The sequence below is a fragment of the Dromiciops gliroides genome, chromosome 3 (genome assembly GCF_019393635.1).
Source record: "Dromiciops gliroides isolate mDroGli1 chromosome 3, mDroGli1.pri, whole genome shotgun sequence".
NCBI lineage: Eukaryota > Metazoa > Chordata > Mammalia > Microbiotheria > Microbiotheriidae > Dromiciops > Dromiciops gliroides.
This window is the reverse complement of record NC_057863.1, coordinates 77,412,656-77,432,409: the sequence shown is the minus strand read 5'-3', so window position 1 is coordinate 77,432,409 and position 19,754 is coordinate 77,412,656. Positions and strand designations below refer to the sequence as shown.

The 19,754-nt window shown below is 36.3% G+C and overlaps 1 protein-coding gene across 3 annotated transcripts in view; it reads right to left on the bottom strand.

Annotated features, from left to right (window-relative positions):
- ERBB4 (erb-b2 receptor tyrosine kinase 4) overlaps window positions 1-19,754 on the bottom strand; it is a 1,387,693-nt gene that overhangs the window by 261,886 nt on the left and 1,106,053 nt on the right. For all 3 annotated transcript variants that reach the window (XM_043992847.1, XM_043992848.1, XM_043992846.1), the window contains exons 18-19: window positions 10,857-10,979; window positions 2,153-2,251 (exon numbers count right to left, since the gene is read on the bottom strand). In XM_043992847.1, the coding sequence (XP_043848782.1) occupies window positions 2,153-2,251; window positions 10,857-10,979 (222 nt within the window). The remainder of the gene's footprint in view (window positions 1-2,152; window positions 2,252-10,856; window positions 10,980-19,754) is intronic.

Below are 19,754 nucleotides of genomic sequence, written 5' to 3'. Positions count from 1 at the left end.
TACTTGTGTTATTTGGAAGCCATTTTTTTTAGTTCCGTTACTAAGTAAAAACATTTTGTGATCTAACTTGCTTCTCTAGCTAAATCCAGTCATCATTCTTTCTTTTCTTTTCTTTTCTTTTCTTTTCTTTTCTTTTCTTTTCTTTTCTTTTTTTTTTTTGGTGAGGCAATTGGGGTTGTGACTTGCCCAGGATCACACAGCTAGTAAGTGTCAAGGGTCTGAGGTTGGATTTGAACTCAGGTCCTCCTGAATCCAGGACCAGTGCTCTATCCCAGTCATCATTCTTCTTACAGGTACCATCATATTTTTTGCCCAACACTGTAGTCAAGCTTGTTAATGATCTATAAAAGATAAAATGGGGAGGAGCAGGTAGATTTCTATCAGATCTAGGAATATTTCCCCCATTCTCTACTTCAGTCAGAAATAAAATTCTAAAGGTGCCTTCCACTTGACTAGACAACCTGCCTCTTTCTTCCACATACTAACATTTAAACACTAAAGGAAACCACCAAACAGCAGGCAAAAGTCCTGTCTTCCATGTTCTGAAATTGTGCTGATGGCAGCTTCTCAACCTGTTAATCCTTCACACAGATACAAACACAAGGGGGAAAAGAAAGAAATTTTCAAATATTTCCCCCCTACTTTTAATTCGTAAGAACAGAAAAAAAGACCCGTTGGAGTCTGTCAGCTCCCAAATCCACCAGTAGCCTTGAGAAAATGACTCTTTTCATGACTCAATTTCAGCCTCATCTAAAATTCAGCAGCACTCAAAGACTTCAAGTTGCCATTCCTACTCGTGTTTCCATGGGAATAGACTTTGGATTAGCCAAAAAAAAAAATGGGGTTAGGAGCTTTCAAATAATCATTCAAAATAATGATGAGGTTTTCAGAGCTTTCAGGTGATTATTTTGTAGCCTCTTAACCCCCTTTTGCCTTCCTGTTTCCATGGAAATGTGACAAAAATGGCTGCCCTGGGCATCCAGCAGAGTTATTAACATTCTTCTGGATTTCAGCAGTAACTGAAGAGTAGGATGTATAAGGACTGTTTCTCTATCTCCCAGTCTACACCATTTCTACTCATGGGTAAAGTTTTTGGTTATCTTTTTTTCCTTAAAATTTGACATTGTGTTTTGCAAATCCTTGGCTCTGATTAACTTAAAATAGGATCCTTGTCTGTTCCTTGGAAAACAGCTCAACTTTATGTTTTGAGATATTTTCCAGGCTTAGTGCCAGAAATTTTCGAATGGTTCAAAAAGGGAATATTCTCAGGCGCCACCCTGAATATGTGCTAAATACGTCTTTAGTTGATGCTTAGGGATATAAAAGAAAGAGAAGCATATTTGAGGTCATGAAGAGGTTGATCATACTCAACACAACTCTCCTTTAGGACTAACAAGGCTATTATTGAATAGAAGAGGACCTTTTTTTACCTCTTGGTTCTAACTTGGGAGTTTCAGCCAAAAACAGTACATCTCAAATAGAGGATGCCTGACTTAGGTCAACTTCTAAATCCAGTAGAGCACATCTTAACTACGACTCCTACTTAGCAATGATATCTTTTACAAGAGAGGCCATGGCCATAACAAAATAGCACAGATGGGGTCACTTTACTGTATCAATACCAACATAATCCTCATCTTCGTCATTACAAACACATGTGTATAATGAATATGAACTGATACAGCTATTTTTAAAAAGGCTTATAATTTCTGGAGTATTCAATAAAAATAGCTAACAGACTTTTTCTTTTATATTTATAACAGTTTTTTGGAGTAGTTTTTTCTTCAAGGATCTGTAAATGAATTATTAGTAAGACCTAGAAAACTAGAAAGGTGAGTCAATAGAGAGAATTCAGTTCAGAGAATATTGGGGCTTTAGTCTGCCCAATTTTCAAATGCAGAGGCTCAATCTGCCAAGTCAAATCAGAAGTATAGACATAAATTAAGCTGTGTCATACTCTAATTTGGGGTAGTCCCAGAGAATTTTTGAAATCTAAGATTGAGCCTTCCCCTGAAGACAAAGGTTGTAAACTGCAGAAGAAGGTGGTTTTGTTTATTTGCTTGTTTTAAGGTTGTTTTTTTGTTTTGTTTTAAAATTACCAACAACACTCTCACTATTGGAAAGAAATCAGAGATGAAATGTTTCTACTTACATCCATGAACTCAACATTTGCTTTTGGACCAGTTGTCTCGTTGAGAATCTTTATAGCCACAGGTATCTTAACTGTCTCTCCTTCAGGTACCCAAATCCCCTGTTGAGGAAAGGAATAAAAATATATACACTTTCAAAACTGATGAATATAAAACACATGTGGTATATATTTTCACCAGGTAAAAATCATCATAAATAATTTCTTTAAAGAAATGATAAAAAAAGAAAGAATATCACAAATCAACCCATAAATTTAGAGGCAACATGGTGGTAGAGGGTGGGGATACTGAACCAGAATTGAGGAGATCTCAATTTGAGCCCTTTACCACTTTTTAGAGCAAGGTTACTTGGACAAATCATTACCTCACTGTATCTAGGATTTCTCATATATTAACAAAGGGGATTGGATTGAATGGTTTATAAAGTCCTTTCCAGCTGATAATATGATTATGTTGCAACTCAAAAGACAAGCTAATAGAAAACATTGTTACTTTACATGCAGATTGACTTAGGACTCAATTTTCAAGGAAAATAATGTCTATTAGCCACCATAGGATACCTCATTTGTTTTTTGAATAGTATATATGCAAAACACTTGGAGTTCCTTGGAAGAAATGTGCTATATTAATATAAGTTATTAATATTAGTTTTTTTATTTTTCTCAAGCAAAAAGGTAGAATAATAAAATCTGACTAAATTTATTTTACATCAGCCCAGAATGTAGATGATGAAATTGCAGTGCAATGCAATAAACAATAAACCAAATCCTTTTTTTTTTCTATCCATGATGAACTGAAATGTTGAAAAGAGGGAGGGGACTTTTGACTTTTAAATAATCTTGGAATATGTTTATAAGTTTTACAAAAGTAAAAAGTTCAATAAAACTGTGGTTGGGAGCATCTGAATATTTTTTTAAATCATCTACACACACACACGCGCGCGCGCACACACACACAAAACCCTGCTGGTTTGGTTTTTTACAAAACTGAAGTCAAACCTTTTTTAAAATGGACCAATTTGGGGCAGCTAGGTGGCACAGTGGATAAAGCACTGGCCCTGGATTCAGGAGGACCCGAGTTCAAATCCGGCCTCAGACACTTGATACTTATTAGCTGTGTGACCCTGAGCAAGTCTTACTTAACCCGCATTCCCCAGAAAAAAAAAAAGGAAGGACCAATTTAATTAAACTCATTGTACAACAACCTATTATGTTTTATATATTTGGAAATAGAGATAAATGCTGTTGTTATTGTTGTTGGTTTTTTTAGTCATTTTAGTCACTTCTGATTCTTCATGACCCCATTTGGGATATTCTTGGCAATGATGCTAGAGTTGTTTGCCATTTCTTTCTCCAGGTCATTTTATACATGAGGAACTGAGGCAAATAGGGTTAAGTGATTTGCTTAGGTTAACACAGCTAGTAAGTGTCTGAGGCTGGATTTGAACTCCGGAAGATGAGTCTTCCTGATTCCAAGTTCAGTGCTGTATTCACTGTGCCATGTAGCTCATTCATTTTTTTTTTTTTTACATTATTTAGATCTACCCACTGTGCATGAGTTATACATGGCAGCAAATAAAAGAAAAAAAAAATGAGGCAAATATCCAAGTTTGAAATTTAAAAAAAAATTAGTTCAAACTAACAGAGACAATACAACAGATATACCTATAACCAGTGTTTTTTCATTGCCTGGTACCTTGCACATCATAGTAGGTGCTTAATAAATGTCTTACATTGAATTGAATTTACAATATCTGTTTTGTTGTATTATAAACACAAAGCACTGCTAGATCTCCACCCCTCCATTTCCTGTGATATCTACAATATTTTTTCGGCTTCCTCCTTGTAAAATGGGACAAGTGATTGATCCAAAATCTGGAAATCTGAGTTTGAATCCTCCCTACAATGTTTGCTAACTGTGTGACCTTGGACAAGTCACTTAATGTCACTTAACCTCAGGTTTCTTCATGTGTAAAGTATGCATGTTGAATTAGATGGTTTCTGAGGTCCATGGATTCCTCTTTAAGTTGAACAAAATATGAAGTACATGATATTATGTTGAGATTTTTAAAAATATCACACAATTCCTGTCCTCAGGGAGATTATATCCTACTAGGGGAAAGGAGATAGAACAGGTACAGAGATGAGTATAACATCAGGTAGCTGGGAAAAAAAAGGAGAGATCTGAGAAAAAAATGATGTAGGAAGATTGAGGAGGATCAGACTATTAAAATGAGTGTTGAATGTAAGGGGAACTAGAATCAAATAACTCTTCCTATGCAAGTTGGGACTAGAGCTGAACCTTGGGGGAGAAAAAAAAGAGAAGGATTTTTCAGGGGGTGGCAAGGGAAATAGGATGTGCTCATGCATCAAGACCAGCAATGGCAAATCAAGTATAGGGAAGAGCTCCTGCTCATGTCTGGCTGGAACATAAAGTGAAACATGAGGAGTAATGGGAAAGGTAGGTTGGAGTCAGAATCATGTAACACAGTTGTCACGGAATCAATTAAGTGAAGAAGGGTAGACTTACATGCAGTCACGAGGCACATAAAAATGATATTTTACTCCAGAAATGAAGCTCAGACTTGATAGGAAATGACACTGATTCCTGAACTAACATAAGTTCAACATGTCTCCTTTCTTTCCTAAACATTATTGGTCATGACTTTAAAAGAAAAAAAGAGAAAGTTCTGGTCAAACACTTCTTGTCTAACATGTATTTTCCCATGAGTACTAGAACTGCTGTAATAGAAAGCCAAGAAGTGACATAAATGTGAGAGTAGTTTAACAAAAGTGAATCTATGGTTGTGACTTAGGGAGCTACTTTAATTGTTAAATTCTCCCTGGGGGAGAACTAAAAAGGGGAGCCTAGTGTCAGTAGCCAATAAATCTACTAAAGGCCCTGCCATGCCAAATAAAAGAATCTATTAAACTAAAACCAGGAGGCTATATTTTCCCACTGTTGCTATACAGGGTAGAGAAATCTCTAAGAACTATTCTACAAAGTAATTTCAGAAGTCAGTATGTAGTGGGAATCTCAATGGACTTAACAGTTAGAAACCCTGAATTAGTGTCTTAGATCAGCCATTGATTAACTGGATGACCTCTCTCTGGGCCTCAGTTTCCACAATTGTAAAGAAAGTAGATGAGACATGACCTCATTTTAACAATGTCAGTTCTGTGAGAATGGAGCCGTTTTAAAAACAACTGTAACAGGTTAACGGATCTACTTCAATGGGGGAAAATAATAATACTCATAGACATTGTTTTTCATAATTTTGCCAAATAAAATACTTATCTATTGACTACTATGTTATTCATGCAAAACCTTTTTTTTTTTTTACTTTGAGATGTTGTAGCAAAAGGCAATTGATCAATTGGAGTTTATTTGCATTTTTTTGCTCAAGACTATATTTTTTTGTTTGTCTGTTTGAAGCAAACCTTAGGCTTTACTTAACAGGATCATAGGAACTTAGACTTAGAGATAGGGACCTAAAAGGTCACCATTCCAACTTCCTCATTTTATAGGTGAAACTAAAAGCCAAGAGCTTAAATGATTTGCTTATGGTCACAGAAAAAGTTGGCAGATGTGGAATTTGAACTCTTACTCTTTACCTACAAGGACTCCTTTCCACTCATGTCTGCATGACTACTCCTTAGCCTCCTTTTCTAGATCAACATTCAGGTTATACCCACTAACTATGTGTATCCACCAAGGTTCAGTCCTGGTCCCTCTTCTTGAAGATGCCTGTGTCTACTTAGCTAGCTCTAACCCCTCCCAGTTTCCATTTTAATATTTCCTTCTGCCTACTGGACATCTAGGACTGGATATTTCAAAGGCATCTTAAAATTAACATGTCTAAAAATGAGCTATTAACTTTCTCCCCGCCCTTCTTAATTTTCAAATTAATGGCAAGGTCACCTTCCTTAACTCAGTCACACCAGCTTACACCCTGATATGATCTTTGATACATCATTCTCTCAACAATCTCTTCCTTTCCCCATTCAATCTGTTACCAAACCTCTTGATTCTACATAGGTAATATCTCTTGTATAAGCTCCCTTCTCTCCTCTGACACTATGACTCATCTCCACACACTTGGATAATTACAATAGCCTATGGGCTGATTTCCATGTTTCGAATCTTTCCCAAATCCAAGTTTCCACTCAGATGTCAAATTGACAGGTCTGATCATTTCAAACCCCTCCCACCCCCCGTCCCTCCATTCCCACTCTCTGCATTTAATAAACTCCAGTGACTCACTATGACTGCTAGAATAAATATAAAAGCCTGTTCAGTGGTCAAAACCCTTCATAACCTGGCATCCTGTAGCTTGTCAGTTTTCTTATTCCCTCCCCCACCCCCCCACCCCACATACATGCACTGTGATCCAGTGACACTGGCTTCCTTGCTGTTCCTCCCACAAGACTCTCTATATCATGACTCTGGACATTTTCACTGGCTATTCCAAATCCCTGGAATTGTCTCACTCCTTACTTCTGTCCCCTGGCTTCCTTCAAGTCCCAACTGAACTCATAACTTCTATCAGAGGCCTTTCTCAATCTTACTTCATATGAGTGCCTTCCCTGTTTTGATTATCTTGGATTTATCCATTTATACTGCATAGGATCATGTTTATACATGTTTCTTTGCATGCTGTCTCCCTCATCAGATTGTGAACTCCACTAGCGCAGAGACTGACTTTTTTGTTGTTTGTTTAGTTGATTGGTTTTAAAATTATTTTTCTAATTATTTTCATTTTTTTGGTATCCCCAACATGTAGCATAGTACCTGGCACATAGAAGAAATTTATTAAAATTTTGGTGACTGACTGAGCAACTAACATTTCCAGGGAGGTGAAAGGGTCAACTTCTAAACTGAGACAAAGGACTTAAATGAGGACTCACTGGAGGCCATTTAGGGAATGCTATTTCTAATCCATTTCCTGCCACAAGTCAGGAAAGAATTACCTTAGGTCCATATCCAGAAGACTGAGAATAAGGGAGGTTCCTACAAAGTCATTTCAGGGATACAGCCTAAGTGGGGTCTGGTTGGGGGTACCAGAGAGAGTCAGAGTTAACTCTCTCAAACCTTGAACTTTTACATTAGACATCATCATACTGGAGAGGCCAATTCTAAAAGACTTGACTTCTTAAGAACCTTGGTCAGTCGGCTTCAGTGAAGAACTCAGAGTTTGATCTATGAACCAAGTTAGATAAAATTGGACCAAACTAAAACAAACAAACAAATAAAATCTAAAGAATCATCAGGGATAGGGTGGGGAAAGCATATTATAGTAAGAAGGGGGAACCAGGATCAATGAAAACCTTATTTATTGTATAATTGCAAGTAACCATTGGATTACCTGTTAAAAAATGTAAACAGGTAAATTTTCTTTCTTTTCTTTATTAAAACCCCTATGACGACCTGTTATAGTGCTTAAAAAAGAAAGGAGAGGAAAAAAATCAAAAAGGAGGGATGGAGTGCTATTTTGAGGAAGGAATGAAAGAGACAAGATAGAAGTTTCTGCCTTTTCTTTCATATGCAAAGCTGTGTGTCAAGGAGCTAAAGCCAAGAAAGGAAGTGCTAGCAGTGAGAGATCAGAGGTAAAGGGACCAATAAGCCAAACCTTGTGGATTGTCTATGGGGGGAAAAAAGGAAGAAAGGAATGTGGAGTATAGAATGTCTATGGTATCACAGCATCACTTAAATAAACAAATTATGGTCCTTGATAACAAATGTAAACAAGACCATAATTAATGAATTCCCTAACTGCTAATTATTCTTCCCTGCTGTGTACATTAGTTAATATCCAGTTTACAGCCATTATATATCCATGTTGTTGTTGTTGTTGCTGTTTTTTATAAAACCTAACTACATGATTATAACTTGGAGCCTATAAATAAAATACCAGTGATTGGACAATAAGATCCATCCAAAATGGGGTTATTTTTGAAACAAGAAGGTGTAGTCATACATTCAAATTCTGACATAGGTCCATATCACCATTCTTCCTAGTCACACACATTTTCTAATTTGCATTAAATTTTGCAAAACATGTCAAGTTTCAACATATTCGAAAGAGTCAGCATGGCTGAGGTGATAAGCAACAGACTAGAAACTCAAGGGCCACTGGTTCTAATTCCAGCTTTCTACTAACTTGCTCTGTGGCTCTGTGAGGCTCAGTCTAGTGAAGTAGAGAATCGAAGCAATTATCCAGATAATTCAAGTAGAAAAGGATTCTCTTACTGATGGGCAAGGGCTTTTTTGGGTTTGATTATTATTGTTATTATTATTATTGTTATTATTATTATTTTGCTTTGGTGGGCAAATTATCCAGATTGATAGTAAGTCTCAGTGAAATTCACTGCTTCATTTTCCAAGTCTCTATAGTATAGTTTCTATGTAGCCACATTCTCCAGCTCTCGGCTTCTTTGTCAAAAAAGAAATAACAACTTCATAGATGGTGTAGAAAATATTATAGTTTAAGGCATTATGATCATAAGCTCATATATGTATATATAGCACATAATGTGTATTATATGCTATATATATACAAACACACTTATATATTATGTTATATATACATATATGACCAAAAATTGGACAATTAAACCCAAGATCAAAGTTAACATAATCTGATCCCCACTCTGGAGGCAGAGATATCTAGAATGGCTGATGAACACCTCACCTTGAAATAATTCTACCAATTCCTGTCTTTCACCTTTTCTAGCCTAGGTATGATTGGTGGTTATGGTCCTATTCTAGGTTGTTTCATTTATCTTATACAAGGCTTCACCTCCTTTTTTTCTTCTTCCTGAACATAAAACTCTAAATCTTAAATACTTGGGACCACTCAGCAGTCTGCAGAGGTCTGGAGAGGGCTGGTTGTCTGGAAATATTACATGTGCTGTTTATCTCTTAGAACCAGAGGCAATAATGAGACGTGGGTTACACAGAGATGGTCATAGGCCATGAATCCCCAATACCATTTCTCCACTAGATCAGTTTATATATTATCAATAAAACATCATAGTTAGATCAGCTTAATGGGAGTCTAAGTCTTTGTGCTTTAAAGCCCAGGACGACTGGCAGAAAGTTCAACAGGAAATATCAAAGATAAATGGTTTCCATTTTGACTGGCATTTCTTACCCTTTAGTTTTATAATTGAAAGAATTTACTTGATGTATTTTTACCATACACACTAATAAAGCTAGTATATATGTAACCTTTAAAAAATATAAAATTAGATGCTACATCTCTAGATTTTTTTTATTGTGTGCTATTGAAACAAATGGGAAAGTAGTTCTCTGGGCACATAGGTACATTAAGAAATATATTAAGTAATTTTGATATCTTCAACTAATATTACAAATATCCCTGACATTAAAGAACCCTTATGTTTTGACGGTAGAACTAAATAATCCATTGCTTTTGGGGACATATTTTAGAGGGGAAAATGGGTTTGTATTCCAAATATTCTTCTCTTGGAAGAAAAACATTATAAAAGAATATAGTATTAAAATGTTAGCTCTTTGAGGTTTGGAGCCATTTCACCTTTGTATTCCCATTCACTTAGCACATTACCTGGTACACAGTAGATATTTACAAATTCTTGTCAGTTAATTCACTGATTCAACACAGAAAAAAGTGATAAGTGAGACACCTCTTTTAGGAATTCTCAAAAATTCAAGCTTCTGTATAACTTCAAGACTTCCATTAGTTTTCCAGAGATATTGGGATCAAGTACACGAGTGTTGTACTGTGATCGGCAGGGGATTTTTGTGTTGTTTTTTTTTTTAATATTTCTTAGATTGATAGGGTTTGGTGACTTCTAAATTAAGGATGCCTAGGTCCCTTAGATGAGGATGGAATCTGGTGAGGATGAAAAGGGATGGTATAATGCTGCCTATAGAGGGGGAGGAAGGGTTATATACTATCAGGAAACTCCTACTTCACACCCTTTCTTGGGGGGTGGGATCTGCCTTTTCCTGACATTTTTGTTGAATATTTTACTGATGTTTTCTTTTCTCATTACAACAAAATTTCAATCCTTGGGTCATTAGCTCATTCACATTTCTCCAGTTGATTGTTTATTTGTTTCTGCTTTTTAATCAGTTTTGACTCATTATTTTAATTGTTTAAGGATCTCCTTCAGAGGAAATTACACATACCCATTCAAGTAACAATTGTTCTGCAACTTGGTCTTAGAGAGTTGCCTGTGGCCCCTGAGCACTTAAGTGACTTGCCCAGGGATAGGAGACAGAATTTGTCAGGGTTTAACTGTTTTTATCTTATAAAACAAAGAGATGAGTATATATTTAAGCATTAACTTCTGTTCTCTTTGAACATAATAATATGGACAATAATAATCTTTGTATAACTATTTTTAGCTTTGAAAAGAACTTTTAAATGTTTTTTTTTTAATTTGATTCTCATAACAACTTTAGATGCTAATATCATCCCCATTTTAGAGATGGGGAAGCTTCAGCTGAGAGGTTAACTTGCCCAGGGTCATACAGGTAGTATCTGGGACCAAATTTAAATGGAGGTCTTCTTTGCCCCAAGTCCAGATCTCTACCCACTGTGCCACCTAGAGACCTCCAAAAGGACTGAGTTAGTTACAATATTGTAATAGTAGGCTAGCAAAATTCCAAAGCCACATTGCCCCTCAATATTCTAGTCTTCAAAATGATTTGACTTACCTTATACACAGTTCCAAATGCTCCAGATCCAAGGACTTTCACTCTTTTGAGCTCAGTTTCTTTTAAGATCCGAAGCTGGGCCTGGTTAGGTGCTGTGCCACTTGGGGTTAAGGGTTCTACCAACTGAAATAACAAAGGGAGTTAAAATGATCAGATTTATTATTAGATCATCAAATAACTTTATAATTTTTTTTTCTATTTTGTTGTTGTTATTTAATCTTTTTCTGTCATGTCTGACTCTTTGTGACCCCATTTGGGGTTTTCTTGGCAAAGATACTGGGGTGGCTTGACATTTCCTTCTTCAGCTCGTTGTACAGATGAGGAAACTGAGACAAACGGGGTTAAGTGACTTGCCAATGGTCAGATAGCTATTAATGTCTGAGGACAGATTTACAAAAGAATTTTCCATGTGATTCTCACAGCAACATCATGAGGTGAGCAAGGATTATTAGCCCTATTGAACAGAAAAACAAGCCCTTTCTAATCGAGGAAGAATTATTTGTTCTAGGTCATGTGGTTGGCAAATCCCTAAACTAAGAGGAATAGCCAGTTTATTCTCTTAAATACCAGCTCGGAGCTCATTCTACCATAATTGGTTGCTTGCTTGGTTGTTGTCCTTCAGGCTCAGAGAGAATCAAAATCTATCACTATGTTAGGGTCAAAGTACCGTGTGTTTCTGACTATGATTGATCAGATAAACATGAGCTTGGAAGGCTCTACCACAGATTGGACACAAATAGAGTGCAGGCACATTTGGAGTCGAGATGTCTCTAGATTTTCACACCTCATGTTTCTTTCTACCATAATACCATGTATGAACACCTATTTTTTCTAAAAAAAATACATATGTATATGACCTTAAGCACTACATCAGAGGTATACACAAATAGTCATGCCAGTGCTATTCTCTAAGTAAAACAACATAAACTCTTTGAGGGATCATGGAATGAATTAATTAGGAAATGCATGTGAATATCTAAGATTAATCATTCTGCATAATCATTAACTTTATGAATATCTTGAATTGAACTATGGACTAATTTGCTGTAGTGGAAGCAATATCTGAGGGCCCCAACCCAAGAAAACTGCACTGTTTTGTTTTCTTTGAAAAGTAATTAAACTGGAGCAGCTAGGTAGTACAGTGGATAAAGCACCACTGGCCCTGGATTCAGGAGGACCTGAGTTCAAATCTGGCCTCAGACACTTGACACTTACTAGCTGTGTGACCCCAGGCAAGTCACTTAACCCTCATTGCCCAGTAAAAAAACAGTAATTAAATTGTTTTTGAGATTTCATTAGCTCATGGGAGTAAGGCTAGGATCAGTGATAGTGCTTCTTGGGTACAAACATGGGTACAAACATGTAATTTCTGAATATAAAAATAATTTTAGAAAACCCCATAACACTAGGAACTAGGGTTCATTCCACAGGCTTCATATGGCCAACAAACACCAGGACCAAGGACAACCTAAGAAAGCTTTACTCAATTAAACCAAATGTATCTTCAAGGAATATAATTTTTTTTTCTATGAATATCCTGCTTTGGCTAAGAAAACCTTTTGTTAACTATTAGGTGGACTATGAACACCTCATTTCATTCAGACCTCAGAACTGAGTCTACCAGACTATAGTCATCAAATCTGGTCTATTACAGGCACCTATGATTTAAAAAAAAATTACCTTTAACCAATTTATCATCGAACTACAGAATTAAGATAAATATGACTAAGAAGATAGAGGAGTAATAACTAATATGGTAAAACTCTTAAAGGTATCTTCAAGATCTAAAAATAAATTTTAGTATTTTAAATCATACAGCAAAGTTGATAAATACAAGAGAATGAGCTAATCATGAAGTGTGGAATGAGATTTTAGTCATAGAAAATTTCTTGGGGCAGATTATTTTGAGGCTCAATCTCATGAGTATGTTGAAACCAGCTTGAATGAGCCAATTGCTAAATGTTCAGCATGGGACTTTACACTTCGCAGATCAGCAAATTCCAATTTGAGGGTTGATCTATGGTTTTGTTGAATGTCTAGACTTAGAAAACTGATTACAAAAATGTCCATAAAAATAAAATTTAAATGTGTCATGGATGTATTTTTTTTCACCTGGAGACTTAGTTGTTAAACATGAGCCACTATACCACTGATCAGTCTTCAAGGGAGAGATAGCTAAGGGTAGGCAAAGAAAAAAAAGGACATTCTGATCATAAGAAAAATCATGATGAAAATCATAAATAGGAAAATATTTACATGAGAGTAATTATCAATATGGCTGTAAGCTATGATGGATGAAATACTAAAAAAATAATTTGAGTAGATGGGATTGGTAGGGAGAACCAACTGGTATTAGGATGGCAAATGTGGATTTGATGATCGAGTATGTGTATCAGTAAGAGAGATCACATATATATATATATATATATATATATATATACATATATATAGTGTATGAAACAGAGAGAGATATCACATATATATATTTATTGTATGATATATGAATTTAATAGTTTCTATAAGATCCACAATCTCAGAGTTAGAAGAATTTTTCCATGGGTCAGATCTAAATTTACCTCTCTGTAACTTCTATCCATTGCTCTTTGTTCTGCCATATGGGAATAACCAATATAAATCTAATTTCTCTTTGGAACCTGCCTCAATTACTTCATAGCTCTGTGACTAAAGTCAGTTACATTCTCTAAGCCTCATTTTCCTCATATGTAAAATGAACAAACCATCTCCTTCAGAGGATGGTTGTGAGGATCAAATGAGATATTACATAGTAAAGTGTTTTGCAAAATGTAAAGCACTATATTAATCATAACTACAATACTGCAGAGCTACAAGCACTTGAGGATGATTATTATGTTCCCACTCAGTTTTCATTCCTTCTGGTTAAACTTCCTGACCTCCTTCAACTAATTCTCATATGGCGCTAAGTAGAAAGACTTCATCATCCTGGTTTCCTTTTTCCTGATGTTTTCCAACTCAAAAAAATTCTTCCTAAAATACGGCCTCAAGTACAGAATACAGCACCCATTAATGTAGTCTGAATAGGATGGAGTGTGCAATGGGACTAGCACCCCCCCTTAGTACTGGACACTGTACCTCTCTTACTGCCCTTTAAATTGCATTAGCTTTTTGAGCTGCCCTAACAAACTGTTGACTTCTATCAAGGTTGCCATTCACTACAACTGTCAGATCTTTTTCAGGTAAACTGTTCTTTTGCTACACCACTCACATCTTGTACTTGAGAATTCTATATAAGGAGGGGTTATTGGCAAATATTTAACAAGAATCTATGAGGGGGGTAATGTGCACAAAACACTTTTAAGATTAATTTGAATTATTGCTTCCCCCCCCATTACTTAAGTCCAGACAATTGACAAAAGGGTAAACCATGCCCTGATTTGTAGCTTTTCCTGATTTTTTGAGGTGTAAAAGCTCTCCCTGAAAATTTACTAAAAGGCTCTAGAGAATCAGATCCTTGAGTATAAGGCTTTACATTCATCCCAAAGTTTTCTTTTATTAGATTCCACTCATCTTTTTGGATCTTTCACTCTCCTCTTCAGATCTGTATCACCTTCAAATATGATAAACATGCCATTGGAACTTTTATACAACTCACTGAGAGAGAGAGAGAGTTTAAACAGCAAATTGCCAAACACACCACAGTGAATGAAACCCTTTGCCCCTTTTCAAATCCACACAGGACTATTAGTAACCACTCTGGGTTTAATCATTTAACTAGGTCCAAGTCTAATAAGTGCAGTGGTGTAGACTATTACCCACTTCACAATTTCTGTCTTATCCACTGGAAGAACATGTATGAAAGGACAGGCTAGGGAAAGAGCAGTGTTTCTTTAAAATGGAAGGGACTATATTTTAAATATAGACAAATAGCCTGTCCTATTTCAGTGTAAGGGAAAAAATTAAGGGTTACTCCTTCTCAAATTGCTTTGAAACCACCATCATACTTCAAAATGTCTGTTTACAAGGCTAAGTGCATTGTGCCTTTCCAGCATGGGTACTATTATGATGTTTTTATGAACATCACGGTCTACTTCATTTGGTGGGCAGGTTCTTGTGTATAGGTAAGTCTATAAGTCACTAGGAATCACCTTGCAGAGAAAATGTATAATCAGAAACTTTACCCCTAATCTCAAGCTGCTGCTAAAACAGTTTGATACAGTAATTTCCCCCTGTGGGGTTCATCTTCCCTCCTAATCATTCCAGTAAATGATACCATCATGTAGCCAGGTTCCTTTGCACTTCTCACTGAGACCTCAATTGTGATGGATGAGATAATGTATACAAAGTGCTTTGTAAATTGTAAATACTATGCAAAAATTTTTATTTTTTAAAAATTGAACATCAACAATAATAGAACTTAAAAATTGCTGATTTGCTAGCCTGTAGTCATTCCAGTCAAAATTCTGAAGCTAGATGCACATGTAGATTTCAAATGGGTGGGTGTACATATGCATATGCATATATTTACCTTTTCATGTACATGTAAATGTATACAGAGAGAGAGAGAGAGAGAGAGAGAGAGAGAGAGAGAGATCTGTCTGTCTTACACATACTAGTGTCTTTATTTAAACAAATGAAAGGATTTGGCTTCCCTGATCCTTCTCTGTTTCATTAGTACATTTCACTTATGAAAACATTTCATGGAAAATACAAATAACTCAATGATATAAGATTGAATACAAGACACTTGAAGCAACAAACTCAGAAAGCCACTTTAACCTTTTGTTAAATAATACATCTGATTTTCTTAAGAGTTTTAATGACAGAGCATAATTTTAAAACCCAATTTCTTTAGAGATTTTAATATCCTAAAATTATCCAATGACTTGGATACAAAAACCATCTCTGCCACTTTCTATGGGTGTAACCTTGACCAAATGGCTTAAACACTCTATATCTCAGTATCTTCATGTGGAAAATGAGGAAATTGGATTATATGACCATCTATTTCCAGATATATGTCTTATGAATTCCTTGGAATGCAACTATGATAATCCAGTGCAGATAGGTTATAATCAGTCATTCTGGAAGAATTATCTATATTCATGAGGTCACTGGTTCCCCTGAAAAATTTAAATATGTAATGCATATAAAGTTAATGTATGTATGAACATATAAATAAATGTTTAAAGATAATATATATATAAAGAAATAATGTATATAAAGTACTTTATAATCATAAAATTCAGCATAAATCAGATCATCTGTTCTTCATGCAGTAATACCTTCCCTTCTATATTACTATACAATTTGCCCAATGCTTTCACACATATTATTAAATTTAATTCTCATAATGAGCTTGGGGTGGCATAGGAAAGTAAAGTTTTTTTATTCCCATTTTCCAGAAAAAGAGGCTGGGGCTCAGAGCTATAATGAGATTTACCCAAGGACACACACTAAATGCCTAAATACTATAACAAAAATGCAGGGCAACACTAATGTCTCTTGGTGAGCTAGCTGTTGGGTCCTGTTTCATTTGTCTTTGTTTATCTTCATTTAACAGCTCTATGAAGAAATGAGATCAGACAGCTCTAGGAAAAAAATCATTAAGATAAATAGAAAGGAGGGGCAGCTAGGTGGCGCAGTAGATAGAGCACCGGCCCTAGATTCAGGAGGACCTGAGTTCAAATCCAGCCTCAGACACTTGACACTTACTAGCTGTGTGACCCTGGGCAAGTCACTTAACTCCAATTGCCTCACCAAAAAAACAAAAAAAACCAACCAAACAAACAAAAAAAAGATAAATAGAAAGGGCAGCTAGGTGGCGCAATGGATAAAGCACTGGCCTTGGATTCAGGAGGACCTGAGTTCAAATCCAGCCTCAGACACTTGACACTTAACTAGCTGTGTGACCCTGGGCAAGTCACTTAACCCTCATTGCCCTGCAAAAACAAAAACAAAACAAAACAAAACAAAGAGATAAATAGAAAAAAGATGCAAGGTCCAGTTGACATCACATCTATATAGCTTTATGATCCATATTTGATCTTTTAAAGATATATCTAAAGATTCAGACATGACTGAAAAGACTGAACAACAACAAAATGTTGTAATCAGCTGCAAAGTGGCCTGAAATATTGTGCAAATGTTCTGTTACCTCCATAACCATTTCAATTCCTCTGAGTTGGTACTATGGAAATACTGTAGTTCCCTAAACAATTGAAGTTCCTTATCATGAGGACTGTTTTTTTTTTTGGGGGGGGGTGGTTTCTGAGGGGGGATTTAAATCTCCAGTCTTTAGTACACAGTAAAAGCTTAATAAAAGCTTCTCGTATGAATGAAAAAAAAAGATTTATCTAACAGCAAGACATGCAGTCTGGAGAGAAAGAGTTTCTACAGGAAAATCTTCTGAAAATTCATTTACAAGTTAGTAACGAGTCTGCCATGAAGGTAACAGCTCCTTCTAGACTAGAGAACTCTATACACTTTTAAGTATAGTGCCAACACCCGGTAGTGGTAGCTAACAAGAATGTTCTTGTTTTTTGTTTTTTTGTTTTTTCTTCCCAGATTAAAAGAGTAAATGTTCTACACGATGAATCATTAAATAATTATGTATTCTATTATAATTGTTATATAACTTGATAGGTAATAGACCTGTGATTTGATTGGAATAAGGAATTCTTAGGTTCAAATATATATATAAACATATAAATAAACAAATGTATATAGACATGTATGTATTTCCAGAACCAATGCAGATCAATTCTTTCTTTGCAATTTATAATCCTAGAAATGCTATAGCACTGAAAAGTTTAGTGACTTGCCCAGGGTCACAGAGCCAGTTGTCTCAGAGGTGGAACATACACCATACTATTTACAATGCCACATAGTGTCAAGATTTAATCTCAGTGGAATTTAATTAAGATAATTGTTACCACATGCAAATTATTATTAACTATATTATTATTTAACAATTAAGAGAGCCATCCAGAGGACATTAGATAGAGAGCTAGTTTTTGAGCCAAGAAGACTTTAGTTTAAGTGTGGCTTCCGGCACTGGGCAAGCCATTTGGATCTTTAGTATTCCAGGCGGCTAAGAATATAAATTCCAGACACTGTACCACCCTGCATTAATAGAGGCTGATTTTTTGTTTGTTTGTTTGTTTGTTTCTTCCCCCTGCGAATTCCTTATATTATTGGCCAATCCCTATCCTAATAATGATTAAACTCATATGTCACATATTAATTATTAATAATCTATATACCTTTCCCCTTTTTAGAATCTGCAAACTAGAACATGGCCTTAGAGAGACACTTTTTGTTCTTACTCAGCTGTTTGGTTCTGGACTTAAAACCAGCCAGTAAACTTCCCTTCTCATCACATAAACACCCACGTTTTGTTTTTTTTTACTGGCAAATAAAAGTATTTAGCTTCCTCGTGATTTTTTGTTACAGTAATTAATTCCAATCATGAAAATATTCACTGGAATATAGACATAACTTTTTACATAAAAAGACTCATTTTCTTAAAAACAACAAACACATGTTTATTTGGCTATATGATGCACCCTTTAAGAAGGATGATCTTCAGAGTACACAAGGAAAATATTTCTCTCATACTATCCCTTAGCTGCTGAAGTTTCTCATAACAGCTAGTCTTTTTTGAAATCTGAAAGCCTGCATATGGAGAGAGAGAGAGAGAGAGAGAGAGAGAACCCTCTTTTTTTTTCTTAGCTACTTACTTAAGTGGGGCCTTAAAGCTTCCGCTAGTTGGGCCTGTCATTCATCACCAGGCTGCTTCTCTGTAGGGAATCAGTTCACTGACTGCCCAGAGCTGATCAGGAAGAAGGTATCCCCTCGCTTCCAGCATGCCAGCTAAGCAGCTCAAGTGCATGGCCGAGGAAGACTAAAATAACTGCATGGAATTTGTAGATGTCTGAACATAGTTAAAGGTAAACTGGGTGGCCCTAGGCAAAATTATAGAGCAGGTGAAGTTGGTCTTTGGTGCCTCTAGTCATCTCTTTCTCCACCTGTTTTCATCCTTAGTGCTCAGTACCCCTTAGAGGTGAAAGCTGGCTGATCTGGGCTACTACTTACTGCATAGCTACAAGAAAGTGGCCTCAGTGCTCAGGCTGGCTCTCAGCTGACATTATGGTGGGGACAGGGAGGGAGGGTGGGAAAAGAAGTGCAATATAGCAGAAAGGGATGGTCAGACTGGCAAGTGTTCAACTCAAGAGCTGAAAGAACTAGGACAGGAGAGAAAGTGGTCTCTATTGGAGTACATGGGATAAAGACATGACCACAACACACTCTACCTGAAAGAGGAGTAACACCTCCACCTGGTCTCTGTCTCTATCTTTCTGTGTCTCTGTCTCTGTCTCTGTGTGTCTCTGTCTCTGTCTCTCTGTGTCTCTCTTTGTGTCTCTGTTTCTTTGTCTGTCTGTGTCTCTCTGTGTATTTGGCTCCCTTTCTCTCTCTGTCTCTGTTTTGCTGTCTCTCTCTGTGTCTTTGTCTTTCTTTGTCTCTCTGTCTATGTTGCTATCTCTGTCTCTTTGTCTCCCTGTCTGTCTCGGTCTCTGTCTGTCTCTGTCCCTCCATGTCTCCATCTCTCTGTGTCTTTGTCTCTCTGTCTCTGTTTTGCTGTTTCTGTCTCTGTCTCTCTCAGCAAGACTATTGCTTCAGGGGATGTAATCTGGAAGTGGTAGCAATGGGATATACAAACAGAATAGCAACCACATGTTAGCATTTGTCCAGATTTTTAAAATTCCCTAAATAAGGTGTTCTCTTTGTGGGATATACAGTGTCCTGTGCATTTCTTTCAGCTCTACTATGAGAACTATGAAAACAATAGAATGGACTTCTGGTTTGTGTGATAGGCCTACAGCCAGACTATGCCTTGCTAGACTCTCTAATCTCTTCCAT